Below are 21,157 nucleotides of genomic sequence, written 5' to 3' on the forward strand. Positions count from 1 at the left end.
GAGAAAATTCCCAAATTCGCTATAGTTTAATAGTTATGATTTTTTAAAAATTTTTCTTGTTTTTTGTTTTGCTTTGCAATTTTCTCAATTACGGCGAAACTATTCGAAAAAGTGGAGTTATTTTAAAGTATGCTCATGTAAAATGATCCGGGAAACCGATTGGCATTAAAAAAATTTCCAAATTCGCTATAGTTTTTTAGTTATGATTTTTTTTTTATTTTTTTTATTTTCTATTATACTTTGCAATTTTCTCAATTACGGCGAAACTATTCGAAAAAGTGGAGTTATTTTAAAGTACACCCATGCAAAATGATCCGGGCAATCGATTGGCATCGAGAAAATTCCCAAATTCGTTATAGTTTCCGAGTTATAATTTTTTTTAATTTTCCTTATTTTTTATTTTACTTTGCAATTTTCTCAATTACGGCGAAACTATTCGAAAAAGTGGAGTTATTTTGTAAAATGATTCGGGGAATCGATTGGCGTCGAGAAAATTTCCAAATTTGTTATAGTTTCCGAGTTATATATTTTTTTAATTTTCCTAATTTTTTATTTTACTTTGCAATTTTCTCAATTACGGCGAAACTATTCGAAAAAGTGGAGTTATTTTAAAGTACACCAATGTAGAATGATCCGGGGAATCGATTGGCGTCGAGAAAATTCTCAAATTCGTTATAGTTTTCGAGTTATAATTTTTTTTAATAGTCCTTATTTTTTATTTTACTTTGAAATTTTCTCAATTACGGCGAAACTATTCGAAAAAGTGGAGTTATTTTAAAGTACACCAATGTAAAATGATCCGGGGAATCGACTGGCGTCGAGAAAATTCCAAAATTCGTTATAGTTTCCGAGTTATATATTTTTTTAATTTTCCTTATTTTCTATTTTGCTTTACAATTTTCTCAATTACGGCAAAACTATTCGAAAAAGTGGAGTTATTTTAAAGTACACCAATGTAGAATGATCCGGGGAATCGATTGGCGTCGAGCAAATTTTCAAATTCGTTATAGTTTTCGAGTTATAATTTTTTTAATTTTCTTTATTTTTTATTTTACTTTGCAATTTTCTCAATTACGGCGAAACTATTCGAAAAAGTGGAGTTATTTTAAAGCACACCTATGTAAAATGATCCGGGAAATCGACTGGCGTCGAGAAAATTTCCAAATTCGCTATAGTTTTTTAATTATGATTTTTTTAAATTTTTTATTATACTTTGCGATTTTCTCAATTACGCCGAAACTATTCGCAAAAGTGGAGTTATTTTAAAGTATACCCACGTAAATTGATCTGGGAAATCGATTGGCATCGAGAAAATTTCCAAATTCGCTATAGTTTTTTAGTGATGATTTTTTTTTTTGATTTTTTATTATACTTTGCAATTTTCTCAATTACGGCGAAACCATTTGAAAAACTGGAATTATTTTAAAGTATACCCATGTAAAATGATCCGAGGAATCGACTGGCGTCGAGAAAATTTCAAAATTCGCTATAGTTTTTTGGTTATGATTTTTTTTTAATGTTTCTTATTTTTTATTATACTTTGCAATTTTCTCAATTATGGCGAAACCATTCGAAAAAGTGGAGTTATTTTAAAGTATATCCATGTAAAATGATCCGGGGAATCGACTGGCGTCAAGAAAATTCCCAAATTCGCTATAGTTTTCGAGTTATGAATTTTTTTAGCAACAAACTAAAAATGCCTCTGTAATCGGCACCGTTACTTCTAGCGATTCGGGTTTCCACCATTCGCTAGATAATTTAAAACGCATTCCGCGGCTTTTCCACCATTTGTCCCAACTTTTCAACTTCCCGAAAAACCGCTAAAAAACTTTCCAGAGACCGATTACGGCGAAACTTTTAAAACTGTCCTTTTTCATTGCATTTCTAAACTTTTGCAAATTGTGGCTCATTACTCCAAGTGCATTTTAATCACGTCTCTCCGTGTCTGCGCCTCGTGACCGTCCATCTCGTCGGCATTTTCCTCTTGAAAGGTTAAGATGTCGTGCCATCCACGTTCATAATTCATCCGATTGTTATAATTCAGCATCCGAATCTCGAATGGCGGGGCTGTGAAAATATTTCGAATGGCCTTTGTTGCGTGTGAGTGTTGTGAAAGGTCGTACCGTGATGAAGAAACTAGAGAGGAGGAGAGAGAGCGCGATTGTTTGGGTCCATCTCGACATCTTCACCGACTGACTGCAGTCTTCAGTCTTCAGCGTACTGTCGTCTTCAATGCGGGTTAAACGTGACGGTGCGGGACTTACCGGAACGACGGTGTGATTATTTATTTGAGTGTGTTTGAACTATTTTTTTCGACGGACGTGTGATGGATAGGTCAGTGAGGAGTTGGCTTTTTTGCAAATTTGGGTGGTACCAAAGGGGTTCTATCACCATAAATGGGTTCCTTAGACTGTATTTAAGCTACCCTGAAAATTTCAGTACAATCGGTTTAGATTTGTCGGATTTATAAGGGTATCAGTCAGAGCATTACACGAAGTAGTCTTCAAAATTTATTTAATTTTTTTGTCCAAATTTCTGTGGTACCAAATGGGTTCCATGACCATGCACGGGTTTTCTAGACTTTTTTTAGGACTCCTTATAATTTTTATTACAGTTGGAACCGATTTGTCCGAATTATAAGGGTACTAGTCGTAGTACCCGTAAAACAATTAATGGAAAAGAGAATTAATTAGTTTTTATAAATGTAGGTGGTACCAATTTGGTTCCATTACCACAAACGGGTTTCCGGGACTGTGTTTAAGACTCCCTGAAAATTTCAGTATAATCGGAATAAATTTGTTCGAGTTATAAGAGTACCAGTCGAAGTACGCAATTTTCAAAATTCAAATTTTTAAATTTTTTTTTTCTCAAATTTGTGTGGTACCTAATGGGTTCTATGACCATATCCGGGTTCTCTAGACTGTATTTAAGATCTTCTGAAAATTTTATTAAAATTTGATTATATTTACTCGAGTTATAAGGGTACGAAAGTTTGCACCAAAATCAGTACCCAAAATTTATAAAAATAAAAATTATTTAATCTTAAAAACGCCTCCAATTGCCATAGATGGGGTTCGTAGGCTAGTTTGAATGTCTCGTAAAAATTTCACTTAAATTGATTCAAATTTGACCGAATTATAGACAAGTACCAACGCTAGCACCTTAGACTGCTCTCGAAATTAAAAAAAATGCTCTAAAGGGCTTAACAAAGTTTGAGAATTTGAATTTTCGGCCGGTTTCTTTAAACTAAAATGGCAGTACATGAGTGGTGCAAATTTGGGTGATTTTGGTTTACAAGTAAGGCCGTTGTGTCGATTTTTTGGATTTTTTTTGAATTTTTGTTTTGGCTTATTTGGATAAAATTAAGGTTTGTGGGGTTTCAGGATTTGCCAAAATCAATTTTGAGCTTAATTTTCAGAAATTTGAGCCGCAAATCGTCAAAAATGTGGTATTTTTGAATTGTATTATAGTTTTGGAAATAATGCTATCAAAGGCCAAATTAGAATTACCAAACATGTTTTTTTGGTCGGTTTGTTAAACGTAGAGTTTAAGTACATGAATGGTGCAAATTTTAATGATTTTGGGTCACTAATAAGGCAGGGTGTGACGATTTTTTGGATTTTTTTTGAAAATAAATTTTTGGCCGATTTGAACAAAATTGAGGTTTTGGGGGTTTGAGGACCTGTCTAAAACAATTTTAAGCCAAATTTTCAAAAATTTTAATTGCAAATAGTCGAAAATTTATTTTTTTTACGTGCACAGTAATGTATTAGAAAATGAGCTGAAAAGTCCAATCGAAAGCATAAAAAAATAATTGCTTTTACAGGTTTATTAAGCGTAGAATTAAAATATATATTTGCTGCAAGTTTGAATGATTTCTATTCGTTACAAGATCGCTGTATTGATTTTTTTGAATTTTTTTTGACAAATTTAAAATTCAAAAAAAATTGTTTTTTGTTCGATTTCAATAAATTTGAGGTTTTGGGGTTTTGAGGACCTGCCAAATCCAATTCCGAGCTCAATTTTCAAAAATTTTAATTTCAAATAGCCAAAAATTTGGTGTTAGTTTTTTGGAATTTTATTTTTTTTTAAATTGAGTTTTGGAGGAATGAAGTACAAATGGTTCAGAATTTATCAGAAAAACATTCCTTTGATTTGTGTCAGAGAAACTCTGTAATTTTTTGAAAAATAATCGCGACGCATAAATAAGTTTCTCCATCCACCTGTGGTTAAAAAAGCCAAAATCATTTATTTGTCTGATCTGGAATGAAAGTTAGCTAACATTTCCAGTCGGGCAAATTAAGTAATTAATTTAATCTCAATTTAATTAGCCGACATCTCGAATTTAATTACGCAATATAATTCCACGCTTTGTGCTTTTTTTTCGCCAACTCGGATCAATACAATACCAAAAAAGTGCGTCGGATGTGTCACAACAATCCGATCGAAAAAACCGATACAGCTACCGGTAGCGCAATGTGAACGCAACACGATGAAAGCTAAGATGAGCAACTTTCCCCTTCATTTAATTATTATTTAAATAAAATGCTCATTCTTAGCATGGGATTTCCGCGCTTATCAGATGCGTGAACAATTCAATCGATTTTTTTACATAAGCTCCAGTTACATTTACGTAACGCTTTGAACTATGACTTGGGCTTTTGGTTGGAAGCGGCCACGATATGTGCCTGATTTGGCTCCCGGTGATTTATTAGAGTACGTTCACTGCTGCAGCTGTCGTAGGTGATGCTTTCTTTGCGACCTTTACCAAGCGAAAGTGCATCTTCAGCACAAAAACGCAATCAACTAGTTACCAGAAATGTCGATTAGAATCGAGAGGATTATGTCATTTCGGCGGGGAAATACCGAAAAAAATTGACAATTTAGCCAATTATCAACTCTCTGAAGCTCATATTTTAAAAAAATCGGGCTAAAAATACTAATTTTGATTTTTTGGCTTGACTTCGAAATCCAAATGTGATAAAATTTGCCACGATTACGTATTTAAGTGCAAGCTTTAAGTATTTTGAGTAATTTTTTTTTACTTTATAAAAGTAACGTTTGCCAACCTCTAAATCTCAAATATCAAGAAGTTTGGACCAAAAATATTATTTTCAAAATTTTTGATAGACCTCAAAATTCAAAAATTTGAAGATAGCGGTCCTAATAAAGCTCTGAAGCACCTGAAATTTACAATAGTTATGTATTTTAAAGCATTTTTTAAGAATTCAATGCCAAATTTACTTTCAGGGAAGGTATTTTTTCGTTCCAAACTGATTTTTGATAAATAATAAAATTTTGTTAATAGCATAAAAGTATTGTCAGAAGTCACTAAAGCAAGTCTGCTAATTTTTAAATCGCAAAAATCAAGAAGTTTGGACAAAAAATACAATATTTTAAGTTTTTGCTAGACCTCTAGATTTAAAAAAATTAACCTAGAGACCTTAATACAGTTTTAAACTTTCTGAAACTTACAACAATTACGTATTTTAAAGCAAACTTTAAGAATTTGGCCACAACTTTACTTTCAGGAACCGTCTTATTCTGTTTGAGGCTAATTTTTGATAATATTTTGGATTTTTAGTGGTGCTAAACTTTGAACTTTTCTAATTTATTTAATCTTTAACTAATTATTATGAAATTTTGTTTATAACATAAAAGTAACATCAGAAGACGATTAAAAGTGTTTCCCAACCTATAAATCTAAAATTTTAATTTTCAAAATTTTTGTTGGACTTTCAAATTCAAAAATTGCACAATAGTTATGGACATTACTGTAAATTTTAAGAATGTGATGCCAAATTTATATTCAGAAACGGATTTTTTTCGTTTAAGGCTTATTTGGCTTGTTGTGGTGCTAAACTTAGACTTGTCTAATTTATGTAATTTTCGACCAAACTCGATAAAATTTTGCTTGTGACATAAAAATAACATCAGAAGCCGATTAAACCAACCTTTAGACCTCAAATTTTATAAGTTTGGACCAAAAATACAGTTTAATTTTTTTTTACTAAATCCAAATATTGTAAAAATGTGATTTCGAAAAATGAACGCATTTCTACATGAAATTTTGTTTATAACATAAAAGTAACATTAGAAGTCGATTAAAAGTGTTTGCCAACCTATAAATCTGAAATTTTCAAAATTTTTGCTTGACCTTCAAATTCAAAAATTGGACATAGTGACTTTAATAAAGCTTCAAAACTGCTGAAATTGACAATAGTTATGGACATTACTGTAAATTTTTATAATGTGATGCCAAATTTATATTCAGAAACGAAATTCTTTCGTTTAAGGCTCATTTGGCTTGTTGTGGTGCTAAACTTAGTCTAATTTATGTAATTTTCGTCTAAACTCGATAAAATTTTGTTTGTGACATAAAAATAACATCAGAAGCCGATTAAACCAACCTTTAGACCTCAAATTTAATAAGTTTGGACCAAAAATACAGTTTAATTTTTTTTTACTAAATCCAAATATTGTAAAAATGTGATTTCGAAAAATGAACGCATTTCTACATGAAATTTTGTTTATAACATAAAAGTAACATAAGAAGTCGATTAAAAGTGTTTGCCAACCTATAAATCTGAAATTTTCAAAATTTTTGCTTGATCTTCAAATCCAAAAATTGGACATAGCGACATTAATTAAGCTTCAAAACAGCTGAAATTGACAATAATTATGGACATTACTGTAAATTTTAAAAATGTGATGCCAAATTTATATTCAGAAACGAAATTTTTTCGTTTAAGGCTCATTTGACTTGTTGTGGTGCTAAACTTAGTCTAATTTATGTAATTTTCGTCTAAACTCGATAAAATTTTGTTTGTGACATAAAAATAACATTAGAAGTCGATCAAACCAACCTTTAGACCTCATATTTAATAAATGTGGACCAAAAATACAGCTTAAATTTTTTTTACTAAATCCAAATATTGTAAAAATGTGATTCCGAAAAATGAACGCATTTCTACATGAAATTTTGTTTATAACATAAAAGTAACATTAGAAGTCGATTAAAAGTGTTTGCCAACCTATAAATCTGAAATTTTCAAAATTTTTGCGTGACCTTCAAATCAAAAAATTGGACATAGCGACCTTAATAAAGCTTCAAAACAGCTGAAATTGCCAATAATTATGGACATTACTGTAAATTTTAAGAATCTGATGCCAAATTTATATTCAGAAACGAAATTTTTTCGTTTAAGGCTCATTTGGCTTGTTGTGGTGCTAAACTTAGTCTAATTTATGTAATTTTTGTCTGAACTCGATAAAATTTTGTTTGTGTCATAAACATAACATCCGAAGTCGATTAAACCAACCTTTAGACCTCAAATTTAATAAGTTAGGACCAAAAATACAGTTTAATTTTTTTTACTAAATCCAAAAATTGTAAAAATTTGATTCCGAAAAATGAACGCATTTCTACATAAAATTTTGTTTATAACATAAAAGGAACATTAGAAGTCGATTAATAGTGTTTACCAACCTATAAATCTGAAATTTTAAAATTTTTGAACAATTTTCAAAATTTTTGCTTGACCTTCAAATCCAAAAATTGGACATAGTGACTTTAATAAAGCTTCAAAACCGCTGAAATTTACAATAGTTATGTATTTTACCGTAAGTTTTAAGAATTTGGTGCCAAATTTATTTTCAGAAACGAAATTTTTTCGTTTAAGGCTCATTTTTGGGTGCTAAACTTAGACTTATGTAATTTTTGACCAAACTCGATAAAATTTCGTTTGTTACATAAAAATAACACCAGAAGTCGATTAAACCAACTTTAGGACCTCAAATTCGAAGTTTGGACCAAAAATACAGTTTAAATGTTTTTTACTAGACCTCAAAAATTGTAAAAATGTGATTCCGAAAAATGAACGCATTTCGTTAATTAGACTTTTCCTCATTACACAACCGCGCCATTCATCTCATTTTCCCTCGCATCTTCAGTTACAAAACAGTGAAAAATTCACGAATCGTGTCATTCAGTTCCTCTCTACTTTGAATTAATTTCGTAAATGGATGCAGCTTCTCCAGGTCAAGGAATAAAGCAATCACTTGACCGTGAACGTAGTAGAATTTTATTTGTAGAAATGGATGTTTTTCGTTCATAAATAAAGACATTAAAACTGAAACTTGCATATTAACACACATTTAGGCAAATTATGTTGCATGAAAGGTTTCACTACTCTCTACATTGTTATGTGGATCAGTGACATTAATTAAAACACAGGAAGATGCGGGGATTCTTTACATAACTTTGCATTCTCACTGTAATAAACTCGGGTTTCTATTAACTCGTAAACGTTTGAGAATCATTACAATGTTGTAATTATTATTTATTATTTCGTGTGCACGCACTTATAAATTGTTGTTGGGAAATGACGAGCTTTGATTGGATAATTGCGAGTTTTTGACATTTTTGAGTTTGAAAAGAAGGGATTTATGTCACTTTGAATGTAGATCGGGTGAAGCAAGAGACTTTATTTGGATGAGAAGAAGCAAATGCCAGTGATTTGATTGAGATCAGAATAGAATATTCTGTTCTAATTATGACCGGTTTTGTAATATGTCAGTTTTTTTTTTCTTTTTATTGTACACTGCTCTAATTTAGTCAAGATTGCACTTTTGTAACCGTTTCTTTGTATAATTTATTGTATTTTTCAAATTCAATAAAAAGTGAGACGTCGCAATACACTAATTTTTTTTCCACTCACAAACTATCAAAAAAAAATTTTGTATTAATTATATTAATATTTATATTGTTTATATTTGATAAATAAGTCACCAAAATTTAATTAACATTCGTCACTACTTGGGACAGTTTCAAACAAAGTCCCAAAAATTGGTACTTAGGGCTTTAACACCAAAGCTAAAAGCAATATCAAAATTTTGAGACCATAATCAGAAAAAGGACCTCAAAATGTATATGTGTTGCAAGTTTTACTTTGATATAATCATTTTTAAGACCGTTATACGCAAATAAAGTTTGTCTAACTGTAATTTTAACACCATACGAGACCAAATTTTGAAATTTTTTTCTAGGCTTGTAGAAGCCACAGATTATTTAAATGTGGGCTATGTGTTACCCCTAACATTGAAATACTACACACTAAAATTAGTTAGATTCGTACAATATCTGATGAAGTTAGAAAAGATAACAGCCAAGGGGTTAGTGTTAGCCTTCAAAATTTTGATTTTTTAGCAAAAAATTAGGAAAAAAAATTGTATAAGAAATACGCAACTTTATTGTCGTAAAAACAGTCTGGAAATACTATTTAATGAAAGTTTTACAAAGTTACAAGTCGTAATAAGCGACCTAAAAATACTCTGTAATTTTCAAAAGGTGCCAAAAAAAGACTACATGTTTAATTTTTTTTTAACTTTGATTTGTTGAAAATTGTTCAAATTTCGTAATTAGGTCACTAAGACTCTCACAAAGCTGTGTTAAAAATTTAATTAATATTCGTCATTATTTGGAAAAGTTTCAAAAAAGATCCAGAGTTGGTCCCAAAAATTGATACTTAGGGCCTTAACAGCGAAACAAAAAGTACTATCAAAATTTTGAGACAAGAATCCAAAAATGTACGTCAAAATGTGTTTGTGTGGTAAATTTCATTACAATGCATACATTTTTAAGGCCGTTATTGGCAAATAAAGTTTGTGCCTAACTGTAATTTTAACTCCACATGAGACCAAACTTTGAATTTTTTTTTCTAGGCTTGTAGAAGTCACAGATTATTCAACTTTGGGTTAAGTACTACTCGTAACATGGAAATACTACACACTAAAATTCGTTACATTCGTACAATATCTGATGAAGTTAGAAACGATAACAGCGAAGGGGTTAGTGTTAGCCTTCAAAATTTTGATTTTTTTGGCCAAAAATTCGAAAAAAAATTGATAAAAAATACACAACTTTACTATCGTAAAAACAGTTTGAAAATACTATTTGGTGAAAGTTTTACACAACAACAAGTGGTAATAAAGAACTACAAAATAATCTGTAATTTTCAAACGGTGCCAAAAGACACTAAATATTTAACTATTTTTTTTCTAACTTTGATTTGTTGAAAATTGTTTAAATTTTATAATTAGGTCACTAAGACTCCCACAAGGCTGTGTTAAAAATTTTATCAGTATTCGTCATTATGTGGAAAAGTTTCAAAAAAGGTCCAGAATTGGTCCCAAAAATTGATACTTAGGGCTCTAACACCGAAACAAAAAGTACTATCAAAATTTTGAGACGAGAATTCAAAAAAGGACGTCAAAATTTGTTTGCTTTGCAAATTTCATGTCAATAGAATCATCTTTAAGTTCGTTGTGTGCAAATAAAGTTTGTGGCCAACTCTAATTTTAGCACCACACTTGTTTAAAAAAAAATCTCGTTTTGTATTTCTTGCAGAATTTTTAAAATTTAAACTTACGTCACTCTATATCATTACACGCTTTTCATAAATTTTTATTAGAATCTGACATTATTTTTTGATTTTGATTCTAAAACCAAAAGAAAAAAAATAAGAAAAAATACACATGAGTACCTACTAAGTGAAAATGTTAGTCACAAAAATTGTCGTTTAATCGGTCTTAGTGTGACAAAATGTGTACTTGTCGCCAATAAAAGAACACTTTTGTACATGTTGTTTGCTCAATGATTAATAAACCTTTTAGCAACCGTTACAAAACTCGTCATTTTGTCCTTTAGCTATGAAAAAACGCCAAAATATCATCATCTTCTACAATACATAATAGCCGTCGAAATGTTACACCGCTTGCGGCACCTCGATTAGCATACTACTCCTGAAAACATAATAACACCCTTCGACTCAATTACTATCATCGAATGAATTATTAACCATTTCTCACATTTTTCCACCTAATCGCCTCGATCCATTTTACCAACCGAAATAATAAAGACAATTTACGCCACTTGAACATTCTAACTCTAACGTCTCGTTACACACATAAATACCAACCTCATTATATTACACAATTGATTGGCGAAAGTGCTCATCAAGTACCAATTTTTGCTAATAAAGCGCTCGCACGATCACGACTTAATTAGGCCCAAAAATGGGCGACTTGTCCCCTGGCCAGGCGGAACTGAGTCCACTTGAATCGATCTGGTGAAAAAATTTTGCGATCTTGCGATCCGATAAAGCAATCAATTAAACTGGGAAAGGATGGGGTCGTAAGTGGGTCGCTGCGGGAACCTTGATCATGTATAGAATGCAATTACATGCACTCGATTACGTAATTTTTGAAAAATTTTAACCTTCCGAGGGAATAAATGTCATTTTGACCTGAAATTTTGCGATCAGGCTTGGGAGTAGAGCTGTGCTAGAATCATTTCTTCAAAGAATGGAAAAAATTCAAAGTATCACACGATGATAGATAACAATGGAAATGTGGGTTAGTGACGAGACGAGAAATAATAAAAACAATGAAAATATTAATGGAATTAATACGAGAAATATGTTTTTTGAAAGTTGAAAGGAGAAAAAATAAATAAGTATTTGGGGTAATGTACTTTTCACTTTCGTGTCTACAGTGGAAAATATTTCAATAAAGTTAAATCTTTGCGCGTAACTAGTGTTGGAAATCTATTAGGCAAGCTCTCGGTTTCGTAAAAACAACTGGACTACAAATTTTGCTAGAGCTCGAAATTTTTGGCCCTTTTTTGACACTTTTTGAAAATTACACATTATTTTTAGGTCGCTTATTACGACTTGTAACTTTGTAAAAGTTTCACCAAATAGTATTTCCAGACTGTTTTTACGATAATAAAGCTGCGTATTTTTTATCCAATTTTTTTCGAATTTTTGGACAAAAAAAAACAAAATTTTGAGGGCTAACACTAATCGCTTCTATTTCTAACTTCATCAGATATTGTACGAATGTAACTAATTTTGGTGTGTAGTATTTTCATGTTAGGAATAGTACATAATCCGAATTTGAATAGTCTGTGTCTTCTATAAGCCTAGAAAAAAATTTTCAAAATGTGGTCTCGTGTGGTATTAAAATTACAGTTAGACACAAACTTTATTTGCGTATAACTGGCTTAAAAATGCTTGTATCAAAGTAAAACTTGCAAGACAGATACATTTTGAGGCCCTTTTTCTCATTTTGGTCTCAAAATTTTGATAGTACTTTTAGTTTGTGTGTTAAAGTTTTAAGTATTAATTTTTGGGACTTTTTTTGACTTTGTTTGCATATAATTTCCTTAAAAATAGATGAATTGAAATGAAATTTGCAACACTTACACATTTCGAAATTGTTTTTCGGATTCTAGTCCCAGAATTTTTATAATGCTTTTTATTTCGTTGCTATGACTCTAAGTATCAATTTTTCGGGACCAATTCTGGACTTTTTTTAGAACTTACTCAAATATTCACGAATGTTAATCAAATTTTTAACACAGCTTTGTCTTTAGCGACCTATTTATCAAATTTGAACGATTTTCAACAAATCCAAGTTAGAAAAAAAAAGATAAATATTTAGTCTTTTTTGGCATCTTTTGAAAATTACAGATTGTTTTTAGGTCGTTTATTACTACTTGTAACTTTGTAAAACTTTCACCAAATAGTATTTCCAGACTGTTTTTACGATAATAAAACTGGGTATTTTTTATCTAATTGTTTTTCGAATTTTTAGCCAAAAAAATCAAAATTTTGAGGGCTAACACTAACCCTCTCGCTGTCATCTTTTCTAACTTTATCAAATATTGTACGAATGTAACCAATTTTGGTGTGTAGTATTCTCATGTTAGGAATAGTACATAATCCAAATTTGAATACCCTGTGACTTCTACAAGCCTAGAAAAAAATTTTCAAAATTTGGTTTTGTGTGGTGTTAAAATTACAGTTAGGTACAAACTTTACTTGAGTATAACGAGCTTAAAAATGATTGTATCAAAGCAAAACAGATACATTTTGAGGCCCTTTTTCTGATTTTGGTCTCAAAATTTTGATAGTACTTTTAGTTTGTGTGTTAAAGTTTTAAGTATCAATTTTTGGGACTTTTTTTGAATGTTTGCGTATAATTTCCTTAAAAATGGATGAATTGAAATGAAATTTGCAACACTTACACATTTTGAAAGTGTTTTTCGGATTCTAGTTTTAGAATTTTTATATTGCTTTTTATTTCGTTGTTATGACTCTAAGTATCAATTTTTTGGGACCAATTTTGGACTTTTTTTAGAACTTACTCAAATATTCACGAATGTTAATCAAATTTTTAACACAGCTTTGTGTAAGTTTTAGCGACCTATTTATCAAATTTGAACGATTTTCAACAAACATAAATTAGGAAAAAAATTCAAAAAGTAATTTTTTTGACGAAATCTTGTGGAAAGTGTCCCGAGGTGTTCCGTGACGTAAGTCGGTAAACTAAACACTCTCCTCCAAGTACTACAAGAAGAGAAAAATAAACTTTCAAGACTATTGTTTCAGGCAAATTCCTTGTTAACACTTTTAATTCAAATGCACTCGAATCTATCACAACGTGTGAAAACGTTTCGAAACGACCTTAGCACTAACACTTTTGCATTCCAACTTGTCAATTCAATTCTTTCCGCCGTTCCGTAGCATTTCGTCATTTTGTCGCTCATAATGGAGTAATTAAATTGTTATTAATTCTGATTTCTCAGCGCTCGTATGTTGATATTTGACTCTACTCATGGCAGCAAAAAAATTACAAAATCTTCTCACCGTCCATTTACGAAAGTAATTTCAAGGCGCGCGCCTTTATTACCAAATCGGCAATAATTCGATTTGAAGAAAGTCAACTTGCACTTTCTATTAGACGAAAGTGCGTGTTGACCATAGATCACAAATCGAATAGATGTCAAATCTGCACGACTTGGTGGCCGTTTCACCTAATTGAAGTAATTACCAAAAGATTCCACTTTAACCTTTGACTTCTCAAATGTTTTTAATTGAAACTTTCACGATTTGATCATTGTGTGTGGGAATAATCCAATAACACACCCACTAGTACGCCCTTGACCTCCGGAAGTCCAATTTCTTGATGACAATCGACCACAAATCATACTCTTGGCATAAATTGTCTCTTCTTGCAAAGTGAAAGTTTAAAGGTGACAGGTCGTAGATGATCACACGGAACAAGGATATTGGCAAAGAGAATTATTTATGCCCTCAAGGTTAATGCAATTGTTATCAGGATCGAAAAATTCGTGCTTTAGGTGTCCTTCCCAATTAGGCTTCATTTGCATTTGGAACTTCTTAATTGGTGCTTTTATAGCCTACTTGAGATGCTATCAACAAATTAGCTCCGTTGGGATTATTTATTAGTTCCTGTTAATTTAGAAACATGTGTTGAGTTGTTGGAAAATCGATAAGGGGGAAAGTGTCAGGTGCTAAGTGGGCGAGAGATGGTCAATATTGATTCCAAGTTCAAGTTTAACGTTTTTTCGGAGTTTCAAATTCGAAATTTTAATCAATTAATTTTTTTTTGTAATTTTGGTTTTTGGTCACAGGTGGCCGTGAAATTTGGCAAATTGGTCACTTGGAAGTAAATCAATCTGTAGTTATCATTGGATTAATATTTGCTATTATTTGAGACAGTTTCTACAAGAAAATTTCAAAATTGATACTTAGGCCCTTAGCACCGAAACAAAAAGTGATATAAAAATTTTGAGCACAGAATCAGAAAAAGGATGTCAAAATGTGTAACTACTGCAAATTTCACTTGAATCCAACCATTTTTAAGCTCGTTATATGCAGATGAAGTTTGTGCCTAATTGTGATTTTAACACCACACGAGGCCAAATTTTGAATTTTTTTTTCTTGGCTTGTGGAAGTCACAGATTTTTCAAATTTGGGTTATGTGCTAGTCCTGACCTAGAACGACTACCTACCAAAATTTGTTCTAATCGTCTGAAATTTGAAGAAGTTAAAGGCAAATATAACATTAGTTTTTTTGCTCAAAATTTCAGTAAGAGGTAGTACCAGGGTTAGTACCAAATTTCCCGTCCTCATTTTTCGCGCACTTAACCCACATGGTCACTTATGGTCAATTTCACCCACAAGTACCATCGTTAAAAAGCAATTGAACCCAGAACTCTCATTTGTGTGAAACCTCGCGATGAGTTTACTCAAGAATTTTTCAACCCAAAATTTAAATACCAAACACTTGCTAACAACTTTACATAAGACGAGTAACAAATATTTCTCTCAAAAACTTTTACTTTATGTATTAACCCATCAATAATCAGCATCCTGCTGACTGACATCAACAAGAATTTTTTTTCACTATATTTTTATTGTGCAAGTCTGAAGTCACTTTTCTTTATTTATGCGATGAAATCATGGAATTTTGGGTTCACTTTGTGCCGTTTAAGGTCAAGGCACACTTGATATTTGCAAATAAACTGAAACCATCTTCAGTTTCTCGCGTGTGCTCAAGCAAATCGTTACAAATATCACGAGGAAGTGTCCGTGTCATTTAAATTTCTAAACACCTAAGGAGAGTGCAAAAGGCTACGAAATTACACTTCTCACGGTAGTACCTTGCACAAAATCTGAGATTTTTGGGTGGTACCTAACGACTTCTGGTTGTGTCACTGGTCCCATTTCTCTCATGGGCCACACACATGCGATTTGCTCTTAAGTACCACCTGAGCAAAGTGGTACCCGAAAATTGGTACGACCTATATATCCCACGATTTCGACCATTGATACAATCCCATGTTTTGTAACACTTGGGAAGGGAATTTTTTATTTTTAAACTAGTTTCTGTTCCAGGAGTGCGTCCACCATGGCTAGGTACCACCTTCTCAAATTGGGTAAGTCACCTCAATCTAAATTTTGTGCGACATTTAAATCGTTTCGCAACGCAAAACGGATGTTTGAATTATTAATTCTTAAAGGTACGGGTAAGTACCGGGTTCAGAACCGGCAATTTTCGGGTTTTGTTTCAAAATTTCGTCGCTTGCAACACAAAGATGGTTTTAATCAGAGATTGGGATCGGAGTGTGAGCGGATCTCGAGGTAGTACCGTGTAATTAGCCAATCAATTTGAAATGTCAGTCTTGTAGTGTTCAATGCGGAGTTCAATTAAATATGAATTAAGTAAAGTCAAGGCTTTTCGCCGATTTTCCGTGAGAATTGTGGAAATTTAAAAGAGCGGTACTTTCTCAGGCGATACTACATTTAATTGAGACTAAAGATTTTTTAAAAATGTTTGGCTGAAATAATTAAAAGTAAGTAGGTGGTACGATTTTTGAAACAATATATAATTTATGCTCAGGTAGTACCGTCATAGAACCGTTTCATCATTGCACATTTTGTGCCAGCGAATTATTAACCTCTCACGTTCTCACAGTATCACATTATCTCGCTCATTTAACCTTAATCCCAAAGGTACTGCTCGTACCCTATTTGGCAAAAAAATCGCAACTTACTCACTTTCTTACGGAGAAATGTGATCTTGATCTGAAAATCCGAAAAAGCATCATGTATTACGAGGTCGCGCGTCATTTGCCTTTATTATCTAGCTAGTAGTACCACCGGAATTGCAACTTCTAGATCAATGTGTTAACTGAAGTATTAAGTGAGATGAACAATGGTACTTACATAATTATGCTAATCCGCACAAGGATATTTGCAAACACGATTTTTCAATGGCAGTACCTTATGGTACTTGAATTGACCCAATTTTGTGGCGGGTTCCCAAACATTGTTCGCCACACTTTCTATTGTTTCAAAACAGCACTTTTGACAGTATTCTTCTATTAATTGTATTGTTGCAGGATTGGCTATACTGGTGTATTTTACGCGGTCGATGGTACGTCAAGTTGTACTAAATGATTCAAACGTTGACTTATTGTAAAATTTCAGGGTTGTTTGGAAACTGAAGAGAGGAAATTTAATGAAGAAGACTTAGTTTTCTATCAGGGAGTTACAGGAAAACCAGGTGTTGACTTCCCGGTACTATCACATATTCCGCGTACTACCTTTAATTGCCGAAACGTTGATTCGGGTTATTATGCCGATTTGGAAACGGACTGTCAAGTAATACTTAAAAAAATTATTACAACTTTATTTAATCGAAAATATTTTGTAGGTTTTCCACATTTGTGAAGAAGGGAAGAAAATTTCGTTCCTGTGCCCTAACGGTACCATCTTCCAACAGTCGGAACTTATCTGCGAGTGGTGGTTCAAGGTCAATTGTACCGATTCGCCCAATTTTTACGAAGAAAGTGCCGAACAGTTAAGGGAAGATAACGCAAGAAGAAAAGCTTCAAGAAGAGTACTACAAAACCATGGTGCTGTTATGCGAACTGAAGAACATTCTTCGGTTTCTGCGAGTCAGAATGGACGCAAATTTAACGTTGGTACCACTTTTCAAGAGACCAATGATTTAGCAAGAGCTCCAAGTTCCGACTTTGTGAGGGATCAGAAAAAGAAGGGTAGAAAACCGGTGCAATTCCAGACGCAATCAATTGAAGAACGGAAGAGTTTTGATGATCAAAAGGTGGTACCAAGTAAAAATCATCGAGCGAACGAACGAATTAATCAAAATGGTGCAGTACCACAGCATCAAGAAGTTCGAAATAACAGTGCCAGAAGTTATAACCAGTTTGGTACTACCAGACAAGAAGTAGTACCAAACAATCAACGTAATGGAGGCAGGAAGGTGGTTCAAGGATCACAAGACCAAAACCAGAAGTTTGAAACAAATGCCAAAGGATTTGGTACTTCAGTGGTACCAAATAGGCAGGAGAAAGAACAACATTCTAATCCTAATTTTCAACAATATAGCAACTTTCACAACCAAAATAGTGGATTTGGCACCACTAGCGACTTTAAGAAAATGGTACCTAGTCAATTCAACACTCAACAAAGTCAGCAAGAAAGGAAAAATATAAAAACTTTCGGTACTAAAGAAGTTGTATCAAATCAATTTAACAATGGACAATCGGCACAAAATACTTTTAGTAATAGTACAAACAGAGAGGAGGAGATTAACCCATTTTTCAATAACGGGTTCCAAGACTCAAACACAAATAGTGCCGAAAGTACCGACAAAAAATCGAATGTTTCCAACTTCTCTCAATCGTTCAGTCATCGAAATTTTAATGTAGATGAGAAACGAACAACGTTTAGTTCCAGTACCACCACCACGCCACGGAGTACCACTAAAGTACCACCCACGAGCTCTAACTTGCAAAACCATAATCAAGATTACCACCAAATTAAAAATTTAAATATTGAAGGGAAGGGTGGTACCATCAAACAAACAAGTACCGTACCCTTGACGCGGAACGACTTAGTGAACCGACGACTGGAACCCAACGACTCTGATGAGTCTCAAATTACGCAAGAAACGTCTTCGTTTTACAAGAACTCGTTCAATCGAATCGACCAAACTATCAAAACTACCAGCAATCCGCACCCGAACCATCGTAGTACCTATAGCGAAATCAAGGAACCCAAATTTCACTCAACTAAGGCTTATACATCGCTTTCTTCAGTCACCCCACAATATTTGACCACTCAACCTATAAATAACGGACGGCCCTTTGTAGGTAGCCAGGTCGGTACCACCTTGCGAGGGTTTGGTACCAAACCACCAACAACTACCCCGGTGGTACCAACAGAAATATTTAATGTTGGTCGTACCGATAAGTCTTTAAAACCAATCGCTTTGTCTACACTGTCTACTTTTACACCTTTGCCACCGCTTGATTTGACGGTACCATCGCAAGGTTCCTTTAACACGGGTACCCCGAGCCCTAAAACTGAGAGTAGTACTAGGGTTATAGACCACGCTACGGTTTATGGTAAATTTGTTAAAAGTGGAGCCACAACTCCCACAACAGGACGTACCAAAATTTTGCTATCAAAATCAGTTTTTGGTACCACCCCTAAGACATCAGCCGAAATTTTAAGTACCTCTGATAGCTACAATCGGGGTAATTCGCAAGTCAGATTTTTCGGGAAAGTTCAAACCACGACTAAAATACCAGGCGTCCAAATTATTTCGAAATCGGATGGTACCACTACAAAACCGGCCGAAATTTTGAGTACCTCTAACAGTTACAATCGGGGTAATTCGCAAGTTCAATTTTTTGGCAAAGTCCAAACTACGGCCAATTTGAACTCAATTAGTACCACTCAGAAACCATTCAGTAGTAGCACACCAACTGTACTACCTTTATCGTTTGGCACTACTAGTAGTACCATTGGCACCACTGTAAAACCAACGGTTCCTGGGTTTTTCGTGACCAAAAATGTTATTCCGAAGAGTGAAATAGCCCGTCCTCGCCCATTCCAACTACCTCCAGAACCCGATTTTGGTCAACCCATTTTTGGTACCACCCAGAATTTGGTCACAACACTCAAACCAACGTATCCCACATACAAAATTTCGTCAGCGAGTCCATTTTCGGGACCTTCAACCCCAGAACCCACTCTTCCAACCCCATTCGCCACCACTCAGGTACTACCTTCAACTTTTGAAACCGTGGACAGTATGATCACAGCTTTGGCTGAAATGGCCAATAGTAATAACTACACCGAAAATCCAAGACCCGGACTTGTGATTCCTCCGTCAGCCGGTCCCCAAACCCTCCACACACTTGCACAGTACTTTGCAAATGCCCTGGATGGAATAGCAACGGAAAAAGAAGACGAAGAAGACGGTGATGAAGAAAACTTGACCAAAGTCGAGCTCGAGAAGAAAAAACTGACAGAACTACTGACTCAAATGACAATGAACCGGTACAACGAGCTCTTCCCCGAGGATGAAAGTACCACCACGGTGGTACCCAACGACTTGGAAGGCCAACACTCCAAAAGTCCAGCAACCCCAGCACCAAAAGTGCGTCAACTGGCTAAAGTTTTCACCCAAGCCCTTTCGTCCTATTTGGACGACCCAGCGACCTTCAAAAAAGTACTTGAAGAGGTACGACCCACGGAACCACCAGCACTGGACGAAACCACCGATTTACCAGACGACGAGTTGTTGAACTTCTCGGACGCTGACACCAAATCTAGTTATTCGCCCTTTTTCCCACCCAAATTACCAGCGGTACGACCTACATGGGGGTACCTCATTGCCTACAACACAACCCCACATAATCTAGACGTCAAGAACTCAATCGGAGGAACGGAAGAAAACTTGCAAGGAGCAGACAGCCAGTCATTTGTGTCCCAATTCAACAAATTGCAAAACCAGAAAGAAAGCACCACCAGAAGCTCGGTACTACTTCCAGAAGATCACTGGACGACGTCTCCTGACGCTACCAAGCTGTGGAAAACTGCGTTTTCCTTTGATCCAGCTTCAATCAACCATAATTTTGGCACCACTGAACCTACCATTGGTACTACCACCGAAGAAGTAGTACCAGCACGCGAAGTTCGCTACGAATTGCACGCTTTACCAAAACTTGACTTAAACTCGACTCAGGTTCATGGTATTTTGATCGATTTTATGAATACGACCAAACAGGATGAAGATAACCGATTACAAAGGATTTTGCGTAAACTTAACACTACCGAAGATGAGTTTTTGGCAAAAATGAAGGAAATCGAGGCAAATCCGTTAACTCGAAGGCTGATTCTTCTCCTGATTAGTGAGTGCGGTAACAGTACCCAAGCGGTACCGCTCCATACCCTCCTCATCCAAAATAGTACCGAGGTGCTTCAAACGTCGAGTAGTACCCATGGGTTCAAGAACATTGATCCGAGTCTGGATAATGACAGTCAGGACGCAAGGGCGTTGCAATTGTTGAATTCTTTGTATACTATAGCTTCGAGGTTTGGTAAATGAGGTGCTCAGATCGATTAGAAAATTGAGTGAATGTTGAGTGATATTAGTTAAGTATTTAAGATTTTTTATCATTTTGTTAATTCCTATCAGTGTAATCGATTAATGTAAATTTTGTAAATAAATTGTTATTTTATAGCACTAGTACCCATTTTTCTGACCCGATTTGGTTCCCCTTGAAATGTTTTGGTTTGGTGTTTTGTGAGTCCTATCGGATTATTTTGGTCTTCCTTAGTCAAAATTTAAGCTTAGTTTGGTAATTAATGGTTTGGTTTGTCCAATGGATGTTTGAAAAAGTAAGATATATTTTTTGGCAACATCCAATATCTCGGAAAGTACTTCTCGTAGAACAATCACGCTT

The 21,157-nt window shown here is 33.9% G+C and overlaps 1 protein-coding gene across 3 annotated transcripts; it reads left to right on the forward strand.

Annotated features, from left to right (window-relative positions):
- The first annotated feature begins 2,078 nt into the window (after window positions 1-2,078).
- Window positions 2,079-20,937, forward strand: Cpap1-j (cuticular protein analogous to peritrophins 1-J). Of its 3 annotated transcripts, none has more exons than XM_008200508.3 (5): window positions 2,079-2,334; window positions 15,768-15,808; window positions 16,775-16,809; window positions 16,863-17,036; window positions 17,089-20,937. In XM_008200508.3, exons 1-5 carry the CDS (start codon window positions 2,327-2,329, stop codon window positions 20,797-20,799), a joined length of 3,969 nt encoding a protein of 1,322 aa, XP_008198730.1. In that variant the 5' UTR covers window positions 2,079-2,326; the 3' UTR covers window positions 20,800-20,937. The 3 variants fall into 3 exon arrangements, with proteins under 3 accessions (XP_008198730.1, XP_008198732.1, NP_001161901.1); XM_008200510.3 differs by lacking the exon at window positions 2,079-2,334 and adding an exon at window positions 15,379-15,525; NM_001168429.1 differs by lacking the exon at window positions 2,079-2,334 and having other exon boundaries at window positions 15,781-15,808; window positions 17,089-20,799.
- Window positions 20,938-21,157: the final 220 nt, after the last annotated feature.

This window comes from Tribolium castaneum, chromosome 7 (genome assembly GCF_031307605.1).
Source record: "Tribolium castaneum strain GA2 chromosome 7, icTriCast1.1, whole genome shotgun sequence".
NCBI classification, from domain to species: Eukaryota; Metazoa; Arthropoda; class Insecta; order Coleoptera; family Tenebrionidae; genus Tribolium; species Tribolium castaneum.